This window comes from Muscardinus avellanarius (assembly GCF_963383645.1).
Source record: "Muscardinus avellanarius genome assembly, chromosome: 1".
Lineage (NCBI taxonomy): Eukaryota > Metazoa > Chordata > Mammalia > Rodentia > Gliridae > Muscardinus > Muscardinus avellanarius.
In genome coordinates this window covers 173,962,082-173,976,785 of record NC_137786.1, presented here as the reverse complement: position 1 = coordinate 173,976,785, position 14,704 = coordinate 173,962,082, and the positions used below count along the sequence as shown (strand labels likewise).

Sequence of the window (14,704 nt, the reverse complement as noted above, 5' to 3'; positions counted from 1 at the left end):
AACCCACTCATTAAGATAGAGGAAATGTAGCCAAGGACAGAAAGAAGAAAGAACCACCCTGACTTAGTGCAATTAGCGACCTTAGCGTAAGGAAATAAAGTGGGAAGGGAAGCTTGCAACCTCACGCATCCCAACTCTAACCCTCTCTGTGGCCTAGCCCATTTGGCTTTCTGATAGCTTGGGGAAAGAAGCTGACCCTAGAAAATCTCATGTTTCAGTACAATCATCGAAGTTTCAGCACAAACACTGGCATTATTTATCTTTTAAAATTATTTTTAAGCAGCACCTCTCATTGGCTCAGCTGAACTAATCTGAGCACAGGCAGAAAAATATTCTAAACTTGGAGACATAAACACTGACGTAGTCAAATGTTAAAATTAACTTTGCTAAACTCTTCCCAAGTTCAGACAATTCCACTTTGGTTGTGAAAATGCAGCCAGAAAAAGATCCAAACTAAATGCTGCGAGACTTCTTAGAATAAACCAAGGCTCCAGAGCCTAACCACGGGAACCGGGCTTTCCCACATAAAATTTTGCAACTCAGCGCCACCAATTACAGGCCTTCAATTCCAGCTTCTCCTTCCAATCATGTGTGCATCCCTCGAGCACACACTGAGGCCAAGCTGGAGGTCAGCACTAGGTAATGCCCACAGACATTCTACCCACAGCCAGCTCAAACCTCCACCGCTACTCAAACCTGCAGAGAATGCATCTTTCTCCTCTCCCCAGAAGCACAACACTGCCCCTCCAGAAACCCAGCTCCAAACGCTGGGTGGAACTGGGCATCTGTGAGTGAGTCCAATGTGTAAGCAAGATTGAGAACAACGAACAGACATAGAGGAGTATGCTATATGGAATAGATATTTTAGGATGACTTAGACACACTCATCCCTGCCACTTTTCTTGAGCAATAGGCCTCAGCCTCCCCAATAGAAAATGAGTTGCGGGTATCAGGAAAACAAGAAATGAGATATCATTAAAAAACATCTCATTGTCAGCCGTGGTGGCACATGCTTGTAATTCCCATGCTTGGGAGGCTGAGACAGGAGGATCGCACAGGTTCGAAGCCAGCTTCAGCTACTTAGGCTCTCAGCAACTTAGTGAGACCCTGTTTCCAAATAAAATATAAAATAGGTCTGGGAGTGTAGCCTGGAGGTAGAAAGCCCCTGGGTTCTACCCCCAGTACCACCAAATAAATAAATAAATAAATAAATAAAAATAAAATACATGTATTGTGTTTTTAAAGTTTAGAAAATGCTTTTACATTTGCTATGTCAAATGACAAAGGCCTATTAATATAAGGTGGATGGAGCCAGGCGTGGTGGCACACGCTTGTAATCCCAGTATTTGGGAGATTGAGACCGGAGGGTCATGGTTCGCAGACCAGCCTCAGCTACTTAGTGAGGCCCTCTGCAACTTGGTGAGACCCTCTTTCAAAATAAAGAATAAAAACTAGGACAGGGATGTAACTCAGAGATCCAATGTCCCTGGGTTCCATCCCCAGACCTGCAAAAAAAAAAAAGTGTACACGTATACACACACACACACACACACACACACACACGCAAAAGGTAGATGGGAATTATGGTTATCCCCACATTACAGATAAGAATATTAGAATTAAAGGATACTTAAAAAATAAATTTGAATTAAGTGCCAGAGGCAAGATTCAATCTAAATTCTCTAAGTTCAGTTCTAGACTATTTCTCTATGAGCTGGTAAAAATTCTCAATATGAAGGATATGCCACTTCAAAGACTGCCAACGCACCACTCTGTGTCCTGTTAGGACTAAACTGAATAGCTTGTTGGTTGAACAAAGGCTCCAAGCAAAGAGAAAACGTTTTAGCCTTCTTTCATTTGGACGTATGCACTAATAATAATAGCTAATAAAGCAAAGGGGTGAAACCAACGTGCTCAGGGAATCTACAGATAATATATAACTACATCAGTCTGCAAGAATTTCCTATAACGCTGTTTTCTACCTCTATGGTTTCAACCTAAAGAGATGCAGCTTTGATCTTGAAGCTATAAGGTTTGTTTTCAGATCAAATTTGGCCTGGAGTTAGCTAGGATTTCCAGAAGAACCTCTGGGTCTAGAGTTCTATCGCTGACTAAGCTGTGTGTTACTGGAGATTGAACCCAGGGCCATTCTATCTCTGAGCTATACTCTCATTCCTAATTTTTATTTTATTTATTTATGTGTGTGTGGGGGGGGGGTTACTGGAGACTGGACCCAGAGGCATTCTACCCTTTCCCAGCCCAATTTTATTTTTTATTTGGAAGCAGGGTCTCACTAGGTTGATAAGAATCTCACTACTTGCTAAGGCTGTACTCAAACCATCGACACTCCTGTCTCAGTCTCCCAAATATAGGATTACAAGCATGCACCACCACACTCTGCTTTATTTTTATTTTGAAACAGGATTTCATTAGGTTGATCAGAGTCTTACTACCTGCTGAGGCTGTCCTCAAACCTGTGATCTTCCTGTCTCAGCCTCTCAAGTAGAGATTATTCCTGGCTACAACAAAAGTATTTTGCAATGGTCTAATTTCTTTTCACCTATAAAGAGAAGCCTGATCCAACAGATTCTTTGCAATATCTCATTTATGTAAGTCTAGGATTTCAAAGCTAAAAGAAACTGTACTTGTCTGCTGCTATGGTTTTCTCATTTTTTAGATGAAGGCACTGAAGTCCATGGAGAAGTGATTAACTCAAATCAGGCAGCCAATTTGTGGGAGATTACAACCCAGATATCTGGACCCTCGTTTTCCTATTCAACACATTAGACTGTCCATTCAGTTCTGCTGAAGGCTCTGCTCCTATCTGTTTCAGGCAGAAATCGCCTTCTTTTTCCTTTTAAGAAAAAATGTATTGATATATAACTCACATACTATAAGATTCACCTACATATATACAATTTAACGTTTTTAGTACATTCACAGAACTCGGCAAATATCACCATGATCAATTTTAGGGAATTTTCATCACTCCAAAAAGAAATCTGGATCCTCTTAAGTCATCAGCCCACAGTTCCATCTACCTCTCTCCCTCTGCAGCCATAGGCAACCACTCCTAGTACTTTTTATCTACAGATATGCCTTTTCTGGACATTTTATATAAATGAAATCACACACTGTGATCCCTTGTGACTGGCTTCTTTTAATAATATCATATTTTTAGCATGGTTCAGGACTTTCTTTTTGTTACCAATAATAAAAATATGATTTGCCGGGTGTGGTGGCGCATGCTTGTAATCCCCGAGCTTGGGAGGCGGAGACAGGAGGATCGCGCAGGTTCGAAGCCAGCTGCACGCGCTGGCTTAGGAGACCCTGTTTCTAAATAAAAATATAAAATAGGTCTGGGAGTGTAGCCCGGAGTTAAAGGGCTTCCAGGAACCCCAGTACCACCAAAAAAAAAAAAAAAAATTATTTTATGGGTATGCCATATTTTACTTTTGTTAACAATAATAAATATATTATTATATGCATATAGCACATTTTATTTATCTATTATCAGTGGATGACTAAGTTGTTTGCAATTTGGGGTCATTACGAATAATGCTGCTATGAACATTCATGTACAGGTTTTTGTGTGGACATGTCATTTCTCTTTGGTAGAATTGCTGGGTCATATGGAAGCTCTACGTTTAATCTTTTGAGGAACTGCCAGACTTTTCCACAGTGGCTGCTTCATTTTACGTCTCCCCCAGCAATTATGAGGGCTTTAGGGCTCTGCATCCTCACCAACATTTGAAATCGTCTGTCATTTTTATTATAGCTATCAGAGTGAATGTAAAGTGGTATGTCATTGTGGATTTGACGTATATTTCCCTGGTGGCAAAACTGAGTATCTTTTTCAGGTGTTTATGTGCCATTTTTATATCTTCTTTGGAGAAATGTTTATTCAGATCCTTTACCCATTTTCAAATTAGATTGCTTGTCTTTTGATTGTTGAGTTATAATAGTTCTTTATATATTCTAGGTGCAGGTCTCTTATAAGACATGTTAATTTGAGAAAATTCTCTTTTGTGGGTTACCTTTTTATATTTTTGATGGTGTCCCTTGAAACATAAAGGGTTTTGATTTGGATAATGACTATTTGGCATAAAATTTATTGTTCTTCACAGTTTGTATCAGTTTAAAAAAATTAAACTTTTTAATTTTAAAAAAATCCTCTTTTGCTTGACATGGTGCCGCACACTTGTAATCCCAGCATTCGGGAGACTGAAACCAGAGGATCGGGGTTTGCAGACAACCTCAGCTATTTAGCAAGGCCCTTCACAACTCAGTGAGACCATGTTTCAAAAAAAAAAAAAAAAAAAGTCTAAGAAATAGGACTGGGAGTGTAGCTTGGAGTTACAATGCCCCTGGGTTCCATCCCCAGTACTTAAAAAAAAAATTTTTTTAACAAGAAAATAAAAGGCATTAAAGGAAAATTAAGTCAAGAAAGGAGAGATCTTTGATTTAGATTAAAAGCCAATTTCTTTTCTTTCTTAAGCATACAAATGATGAAAAGGAATTGGAATACTATACTTTTATCTCCAGGTAGGATGGATCGGTAAAATCGGTCCTTCTTTTTCTTCTCCTCTGGGTTTGGAGGCAGAGGTTTGGACCCGTGGTTGAGGGTTCCGGGGTCTTTGCTGCCGGCTCCAATCATAGTGCTGGTGTTTCTCATCGGAGGGGCTGGGGGTTTGTCTTGAATGTCGAGGCCGTTATTTGACATTGTCACCAGCAGCAGCAGCAGCTACTGGAATCAAAAGAAAGAACATAACTCTGTTATTATTTTTTAGCAAAAGGAAGTTCATTTTTAAAATATCAAAGAATCCAGGTCATACGGTCCTTCCACTGCACAACATGAATACTGCCAGCCTATTCAACCAATAATATGCACAGATATAACTGCCTCCTATGTGTCTTGCGCTGCTAAAAACTCACAAGGAACTTGCTTTTCTCTACAATCCCATATCTAAAGGAATAGGGAGCACAGACAACCACCACAATGGAGTTGAAAGCATGGATGTGGCCCAGGATTACTGGGAAACTCAGTAACACTCCCTAGCTTTAGAGATACGCCTCAAGCTCTTCAGTCCATTTATTCATTTATATGAAGATTAAATAAAACTAACAACATTCCACATAGGATAATAATCTCTAATTTCATAACCTTAGCCACATTGCACTTTCCTTCTCTGGACCTGAATGCATCAGGCTCAAGAAAACTGTTGTTCTTGTAAATAGTTTTACTGAAATCAGTCGTATTCATTCATTTCTGTGTTACTGCTCGTGTGTGTGTGTGTGTGTGTGTGTGTGTGTGTGTTTACTAGGGATTATACCCAGGGGCATTCTACCTCTGAGCTACACCTCCAGCCTTATTTTATCATTTATTTTAAAACAGAGCGTCACTAAGGCCCTGAGGGCCCTCGCTAAACTGCTGAGGCTGGCCTCAAACCTGGGATCTTCCTGTCTCAGCATCCCAACTACTGGGATTACAGGTGTGTACCACTGTACCTGCTGTATCTCTAGCTCCTTTAGGTTACACTGGCAGAGTTGAGTAACTGCAACAGAAACTGTAGGCCCGCAAACCTGTAATCATTACTCTTTGGCCCTCTGCCAGAAAAGTTTGCTGCTTCTGGACAAATCATCTCCAGTGTCTCCCTCTTCTAAATTTCTTTGTTTGGTACTGAGGATTGAACCCATGAGTGTTCTAGCTCTGTACTACCCCCCTGCCCTTTTTATTTTTTATTTTGAAATGGCCTAAGTTGTGGAGGCTGGCCTTGAACCTACAAACTCCTACCTCAGCCTTCCAAGAACTGAGATTACAGGCATGTGCCATCACACTAGCCACCTCTTCTAAATTTCTATTTTGTTCTAAATATGTGGTAGTCAAGGCAGTAACCATCCTGCAGAATTTGTTGGAAATCTTAAATGCCTGTAGGAAATATAATGAATAAAATCTAAATAAAAGGGACTCAGTACTTGGGAGGCCAAGAGAGGAGGATTGCAGGGAAGAGGCCAGCCTCAGTAATTTATAGAGACCCTCAGTAACTTTGTGAGATCCTGTTGCAAAATAAAATGTAAAATAGGGTTGGAGGCATAGCTCGGAGGTAACTGCCCCTGGCTTCAATCTTGACCCAGTACCCCCATATTCACCCCCAGAGAAGGGGGGGGGGAGGAGAAGGAGGAGAGGGAGAGAAAGAGAAGGGAAAAAATTTCTATCACATGCTACCAATGGTTTTAATGTAGATAGTAATTGTCTTTGGCAACAGAGGGAGACACAAATGTATCCAGAGTTTATATTTCTTATTATTTACTCATGCTATAATAGAAATTATATCCTTAATGATGACTATTTAGAACATAAGCTCCTTGGAGTTAAAGGCTTTAAAAACAGCACTATTATTATAAGCTGGGCATGGCAGCGCACAACTGTAATCCCAGTACTTGGGAGGCTGAGACAGGAGGATCACAGACTCAAGACTAGCCTCGGCAACTTAGCAAGACCCTGTTTCAAAATATATAAAATAGGGCTGGGGGTATAGCTGAGAGGTAGAAAGCCCTTGAGTTCAATCCTCTGTACCACAAGAAAGGAAGGAAAGAAGGGCGGGCGGGCGGGCGGGAGGGCATAATAACCACCTGGGACATTTCAGAAACACAGACGCGTGGCCGGACCCCCAGAATGTTTGATTTATTATTGCTGGGTTAAAGCCCAAAATTTGTATTTTGAAAATCAGTAATTCAAATGGCATCCAGATTAGAATGCCACTGCTTCAGAAATCAGTGTCTTAAAATGCTATGAATAAAATCTATTTTTTTTTTTTATGGTACTGGGGTTCCTGGAAACCCTTCTACCTCCGGACTACACTCCCAGACCTATTTTATATTTTTATTTGGAAACAGAGTCTCTGTTTCAAACCTGCACGATCTGCCGGTCTCTGCCTCCCAAGCAAGGGGATTACAAGTGTGCGCCACCACGCCCAGCTTACGTTGTCTTTTTTTGTTTTGTGGGTGGTACTAGGGGTGGAACCCAGAGGCTTTCTACCTCCGGGCTATACTCTCAGACCTTTTTTTATATTTTATTTGGAAACAGGGTCTCACTAAGTTTCTGAGAGCCTCACTCAGTAGCTGAGGCTGGCTTCGAACCCCTGCGAGCCTCCTGTCTCAGCCTCCCAAGCGCAGGGATTACAAGCGTGCGCCACCACGCCCGGCTTACATTGTCTTGAAAAAATTTAATAATATAGATGAAATCCAAGGTCCTTCAGAGTCTGACACTGATCTGCCTTACAAACTAACCCAAAATACCTGGATATGACCTACATTCAAATTACACCTCAGAAATCTCTGTTCCCCTAAACTTGCCAAGTATTCTTTTTGTGTGTGAGGAACAGGGAATCAAACCCTGGGGACCTTGCACATGTGCTAATACCACTGAGCTACACACACCACCACCACATTTCCTGTCAATGATTTCTCCCTTTTATGACTGATAAAAATCTTACTCAACTTTTAAGGTCAAACTCAAGCAGCGGGGTTTTTTTGTTTGGGTTTGGTTTGGTTTTTGTATAATTCATCCTGACCCACGCTTGGCAAATCAACTGCTCCAGACTTTTCTTTCTAAACAAAAGAAATCAAGCAAATAAGGAAAATTTTGTTAATCTACACGGACTCTCTGGATAGTGTACTTTTTACCCATTTCTTCCAGTGTCACTGCACAGATCTGCCTCTCCCTTTCAGCCCCAACTCAAATCCCGCAGTTCCCCGAGGAAAGCTTCTAGTGTCTCCGTTCTCAAATGTTCCAGCCTGCCAGTTCCAAAATTATACTCTAGCAGCTACCTGATACCCTAAATCAACCTCTCCCCGGCCTTCCAGGTCTTTTAATCAACAGCTTCATTGAATGTAACTCCTTTCAGACCCACAGCTCAAGAATAGACCAAGAAAGGCTTCACCGACCTTCCTGGATATAGGATTCTATTTCTCAGTCCTTTCATTATGTCTGGCAAATTCTCAGATCTTCATTTTCAAAATAATTCCAAATTACTTACAATCTAAAATCTGCTAAAATCTAATGTTGCACTTCTTATCACACACATTCTATCTCAAGTTATTCTATATGCAACAACAAGAAATTTATGATCTCAAAAAACAGTCTATGAGCCAGGGGTGGTGGCACACACCTGTAATCCCAGTACTTGGGAGGCTGAGACAGGAGGATCTAGGTTCTAGGACAGCCTCAGCTTCTTTGTGAAGCCCTCTGCAATTTAGTAAGACCCTGTTTCAAAATAAAGAATGAAAAATAGGTAGGATGCCCTGGGTTCAATTCCAAGTAAGTAAGTAAGTAAGTAAGTAAGTAAATAAGTAAATAGGGCTAGGGATGTAGCTTTAGGTAGAATGCCCCTGTGCTTATTATCCAGTACCTGCCCCATCTCCGCACAAAAATAAGAAGTCTTTAAATCTTGACTATTAAAGATGGACTATTAGCCTTTGTGAGCTTTTAAAATGCCAATGTTGGCCAGGTGTGGTGGTGGGACATGCCTATAATCCCAGTAATAGGGAAGCTGAGGAATAGGGAAAGGAAGACTGCAGGTTCAAGGCCAGCCTCAGCAACACAGCAAGACCTTCAGCAACTTAGGGAGAGCCTGTTTCTAAATAAAAAATTAAAAGGGCTCAGTATGCAGTTCAGAGGTAGAATATCCCTGCGTTCAATCCCCAGTACCAAAACAAACAAACAAACAAAACACAACATTGAATTACTTAGGGGGAAGTGTACTAATATCTGCAATTTACTTTTACTTTGAAACACTTTTATTTTTGTTTGCTTTTGAATACTGGGATTGAACCCAGAGGCAGTCTACCTCTAAGCTACACCCTCAGAATGAGTTTTTTATTTGGAAACATGGTCTCCCTGTTACTGAGGCTGGTCTCAAATCTACAATTCTCCTAGCTCAGCCTCCCAAGTTACTGGGATTCCAATACAGGCATACACCACAATAATGCCTAGTATGAAATGCATTTTTAAAAAAAGATTAATGGATGAGCTATGGACATGATATAGTATAAACATGTCAATGTATAATATATGACTGATGTGATAAAGTATAATCACACTTTGCCTAACAAGTAGGATACATTCTAAACATGTGTCGTGTGTGGACATCACCAGGTATACTTGCACAAACCTAGATGGTATAAGCCAATTGTTCATGGCCACCACATGAGATCGAAAGACAGAGGAGGGCTGAAGATGTGGTTTAGGGGTAGGACACTTGCCTACCACATACAAGGCTCTAGTTTTGATTCCTGATACCACAAAAAGAAAGTAAGAGAGACAGACATAGACACACGCACAGGCATACACTGTATGCATGCATAAACTGTGTGAGGCTACTGCCAGCAAAACATGGCATACTGTTTTACAGTAAATTTGTTTTTATAAGTCTAAGTGCACTTTATGGATCCACCATAATATCCAGCTATACCACTCCTGGGTATGTTTCCAAAGGGATTGAAATCTGAATATTATAGTAATATATGCATATCCATGTTTATAGCAGCACAACTCACATTAGCCAAATGATGGAACCAGCCTAGATGTCCATTCGCAGATGAATGGATCATAAAAAATCATGAGATATACACACAATGGAATTCTACTTAGCAATAAAAAAGAACAAAATTATGTCATTTGCAGGAAAACAGACGGACCTGGAGAACATTATACTAAGTGAGATTAGCCGGTCACGGAAAGTGAAGGGTCATGTGTTTTCTCGCATTTGTGGAAGCTAAGGAGTAATGGGGATACCAGAGGGACTCCAGACAATGGAGGGGAAACCTCAGTGGAGCCGGGGAGGAGGTCTAAGGGAAGGGAGGTAGGGTGAGAGGGAGAATCGTTGAAGGAATGACTGCCATCGACATTATGTATGTATGTGAGAATACCAATGTCAACTTCAATGTCCTGCATGGGGAAAGGAAGAATGTGGAGAGGGAGCCAGGAGAAAGCCCACCAAGTGTTGTGAGCATGTATTCACTATCACTCTGAACTACATTATAACATAAGACTATAGTATGCACCAATAAAAGTATAAATAATAAGCCAGGCATGGTGGCGCACGCTTGCAATCCCAGCATTTGGGAGGCTGAGACAGAAGGATCACGGTTCGAGGACAGCCTCAGCTACTTAGTGAGGCCCGTTGCAGCTTGGTGAGACCCTGTTTCAAATTAAAGAATAAAATATAGGGCTGGGGGTGTAGCTTAGAGGTAGACTGCCCCTACGTTCCATCCCCAGTACCACCATATATAGATAGATAGATAGATAGATAGATATAGATATAGATATATAGATATAATGTCATTTGCAGAAAAAAAGATGGACATGGAGAACATTATACTAATAAAATGTATAGCAAATAAAAATTAGTAATAATTTATTATCATTATCAAATATTATAAAAGATTCAAAATTCTTTGTTGATTAAAACATCATTCATTATGCAGTAACTAACAATATATGAATATGTAAATGGCAGAAAAATCCAGGTGGCAAATACACAGGTTTATTTTTTTATTTTTGGCACTGAGGATTGAGCCCAGGGGCATTCTATCTCTGAGCTACACCCCCAGCCCTATTTTTTTTTTTTAATTCTTTATTTTGAAACAGTCTCACTATTTTGCTGAGAGCTTCACTAAGTAGCTGAGGCTATCCACAAACCTGCAGTCCTCCTGTCTCAGCCTCCCAAGTACTGGGATTACAACCATGCATGACCTTTGCTTTGTGTGTGGGGGGAGGGGTCTGGGGAAGAAACCCAGGGGCGTTCTACCTCCGAGCTACACCCCCTGCCCTATTTTTTATTCTTTCTTTTGAAACCGGGTCTCACTGAGTTGCAAAGGGCCTCACTAAGTAGCTGAGGCTGTCCGCGAACCGGGATCCTCCGGTCTCAGCCTCCCAAATGCTGGGATTACAAGAGTGTGCCACCACACCCGGCTTGGTATTCACTATTAAAGTCTTTGAATGTTTGAATTTTTTTTGTGTGTGTATGGTACTGGGGTGGAACCCAGGGGCTTTTCTACCTCCAAGCTATACTCCCAGACCTATTTTATACTTTATTTGGAAACAGGGTCTCACTAAGTTGCTGAGAGCCTCACTAAGTAGCCGAGGCTGGCTTCAAACCTGTGCAATCCTCCTGTCTCAGCCTCCCAAGCGCAGGGATTACAAGCATGCGCCACCACGCCCGGCTTGAAATTTTTTCTAATATAATGTTAGGAGGAAAACCACTAGTGCTTGACCTCTATTCCTACAGTCTTTGATTTAATTGGTCTGGTATAGGTCCAGCCATTAGTATATTACCTGCCCCCAAAAAAGAGGTAATAAATGAATGAATGGTTTTGATGGAGAAGATGGCAAATGTATCTGAGAGCACAGAATAACATAAATGTGACAGCTCAACACGGTGGAGTGCAGCATAAAGACCTACAGCAGGAGACTGAAAAAAGTGGGACACAGCAGATCACTGCAGGTCTTTTATGTTCTGCGCCACATAGAGCACTAGTCAGAGAAGTGGCCCTTTCTAAGAAGTAAGTTCTAGCGCTTGGCAATAAATGCCATGTTAAAAATAAAAGATGACACTGTTGATTTAAAACAGGGCTGTAGAGAGATGACATAGAGAGAAAAGAGGAAGAGCCCGGAAGAGCCCAGCTCTATCCACCTGCACTGAGGAACCTGTGAGGCCCTGGGATCGGTGTGGACTTGGGAGCGTAGGACAGTCCTCCACACTTCTGAACAGAGTTTTGGAGTTCTAAGAAACAGTTTCCCCAGAGAGAACCTCCTGAAGTAATTACCTTTACCACTAAGATTGCAGCCATCATTTGGGACTTTTTTTTTTCTGGTACTGGGAATTGAACCCAGAGGCATTCTACCTCTGAGCTATATCCCCAGACCGAATGTATTTATTTGGAAACAGCATCTCACTAGGTTGCTGAAAGCCTCACTAAACTGCTGAGGCTGTCTTTGGATTTTTTTTTTCTGTATTAAAATATTTTTAATGTGGATCATATTGAAAATAGCATACATTCACAAAGTGCTTGGTGCCCTCCCCCCCACCGCTTCCCTTCCCCCCTCCCATTAATGAGTGTCCAGGTTGACCATGCTACATTCACAGTTATACACATATCCCAATGGAACTCCTCCAGTTAATCAACCTCAGGCTGAGGCTGTCTTTGAACCTGCGTTCCTCCAGTTTCAGCCTGTGCACCACCATGCCCAGCTGGGACTGTTTGTTTGTTTGTTACTGGGGATTGAACCTGGAGGTGATATTTTAATAACCACTAACAATTAGATCTACTTTGGAGTTTATAGAAAATTTGGAAATCTGTTTGGCAGATATTTTTTCCCATCAAGTACAGCAAATATTCACCATCTACTGTTTAACAGGATACACGAACTGCTGGGAATAAGACAGTGAGAAAGTTTGAGGAAGCAAAGGTTCCAAAGACACCGCCAGTCACCTACGGCCACACAGCTGATGGGCAGCAGAGGCAAGGCTCCAAAATGATGCCCGTGTGGTAACAAAGTCACTAATACCACACTCCCCTGCTGCCTGTAAGAGAATGTACTAGATACTCTGTAATATAATCCCTAGATAACACCTCAAGCTATTATTTAAAACTGAAGAGAGGCCGGGCGTGGTGACACATGCTAGTAATGGCTCCCACTTGTGATCTCAGCACTGGAGAGGAGGCAGAGACTGGAGGATCAAGGTTCAAGGACAGCCTCAGCTACTTAGCAAGGCCCTTTGCAACTCAGTGGGACCCTATTTCAAAACTAAAAAGACTAAAAAATAGGGCTGGAGGTGTAGCTCGGAGGTACAATGCCCCTGGGTTCCATCCCCACTACTGCAAAACAAACAAATAACAACAACACAAAAAAACTGAAGAGGGAAAGGAAGAAGAAAAAGTATTAAAACCTAGTCCAAACACTAATCACACATTTCTTCCTTGGAGTAACTCAGGGCAACTGCAACTGGCATGGCCAGCACTCCTCCCAGAGCCAGGGAGTACTGCATGCCCTTGACGCCGGGTTATGAGAATCTGATCTTTACTTAAATTGTGCCAAGAAGTTTTCTTTGGCGGGGGACTGGAATGCTGCAGCCTTGCATTTGCTGCGGGATGTCCTTCTTAGCCATCAAAGACGCTCCTACGAGGCAGCCTCCAGCCACTTGCTCTGGTTGAGGAACAAGAAAGTAACTGCTGAGCAGCAGAGAAGAAAGCCAAGCTGTTTCCAGACCCTCAGAAGAGCTACTTTATTTCCAATTTTCTATTGCCTCTTATGTAAAATGCAAACAAGTCTAACCTACTTTATAGAGAATTAAAAAATATATGCCCCAGAAAAAAAGCATCCAGCATTCTGCCTGGCACAAAACAGATGTCAAAAAAGCCATTGTTCCCTTCCCCACCTATCCTTCTAGTTTCATCTCCACTATTCCCTGTGCTTGTCATGCCAAACACTATTCTATTGGCCTTAAATGTCCCAACTTGTCTGCCAAGCAAACTCATACTCATTCTTCAGGGCCCAACTTAACTCGCTTCTTTTATGAAACCTTTGCAGAAGTCCCTTCCTTTTCACAAAATTTAATAACATTTTATACACATTTCTATGAAGTAATTTCCAAATTTTATCTTATCAACCATAATCCATGCTTGTTGCTCTCACCAGGCCATAAATAGATCATGAAACAAAACTGAATCTGATGAATCTCTCTGTCCCCAAATCCACCCAGCATAGACATGGCACATGTGTAACTAACTAGCAATGGTTCACTTCCTACGACAGCCTGGTTTAGTTGGGGGAGGAAAAACACAGGAGCCGAAGGATACTAAACAATCAGCTTGTTCCAAACCTTTATTTTATGAGAACCTGAGACCCACAGGGGTATATAATTTATTTAAACTCACTAAATGAAATACTGATAAAGACATGACTAGTCCCTGATTATTCTGATTCTTTCAAAAACACTCTTTCAACATTAATTATAATTTGAGACATAATGAACACAGAACACAGGGTTATACCTAGGAGGCTCCCTTAAATTAGAGAAATATGAGAGGCAAAGTGGGGTGGCAAGGGCAGAAAGATCTAGAGTGAGAGACTTAAATTCACATAGGCTAGCCCTGTCCTATACACACACATCCCTACATATCCCTCCTCACCCCTAACATCCCCGCAGATAGTCACTAGAGTTACTTGCAGAAACTAGTACTAATAGGTCTTATAATCTCCTACCATCTTGGAAAATTCTTGACCAGTAGCCAGTTATTTCCATAGTTAAGGCAAAAATAAATTAGCCAGGTGTAGTGAAACAAACCTGTAGTCCCTCCCAGGTCAACCTCCCAGGAAACACTACCCCTAAATGGTTGACCTTCCAGATAATCTGCCCAGACAGGTCCTGTGATTTCTCCCACTGCCACACGTTGTCTCAGAGGAACAGTTTCTCTTTAAGTGCTGACAATCATAGCATGAAAATGGACTCTTTCCTCCTCTGAAAAATCAGCCAATCAATCCTCCAGTGTCCATTTACCTCAATCATCCATAACGTTCCAAACTCTCATCCCCAACCTTTCCTGTACACTCTCTGTTCAGACCAAATCCCCAGCCCTCCCCTGACTCTGGAGCTCTTTCACTATTTCCTCTGTAACTTTCCATTTGTCATTAGCTAAC

At 41.5% G+C, this 14,704-nt stretch overlaps 1 protein-coding gene across 9 annotated transcripts in view; it reads right to left on the bottom strand.

Moving 5' to 3' along the window:
* The window catches only part of PAK1 (p21 (RAC1) activated kinase 1), a gene marked incomplete at both ends in the record, with an annotated part of 127,928 nt that extends 123,205 nt beyond the window's left edge, over positions 1–4,723 (bottom strand). For all 9 annotated transcript variants that reach the window (XM_080718896.1, XM_080718897.1, XM_080718898.1 and 6 more), the window contains one exon: positions 4,534–4,723. In XM_080718896.1, the coding sequence (XP_080575022.1) occupies positions 4,534–4,723 (190 nt within the window). The remainder of the gene's footprint in view (positions 1–4,533) is intronic.
* Positions 4,724–14,704: the final 9,981 nt, after the last annotated feature.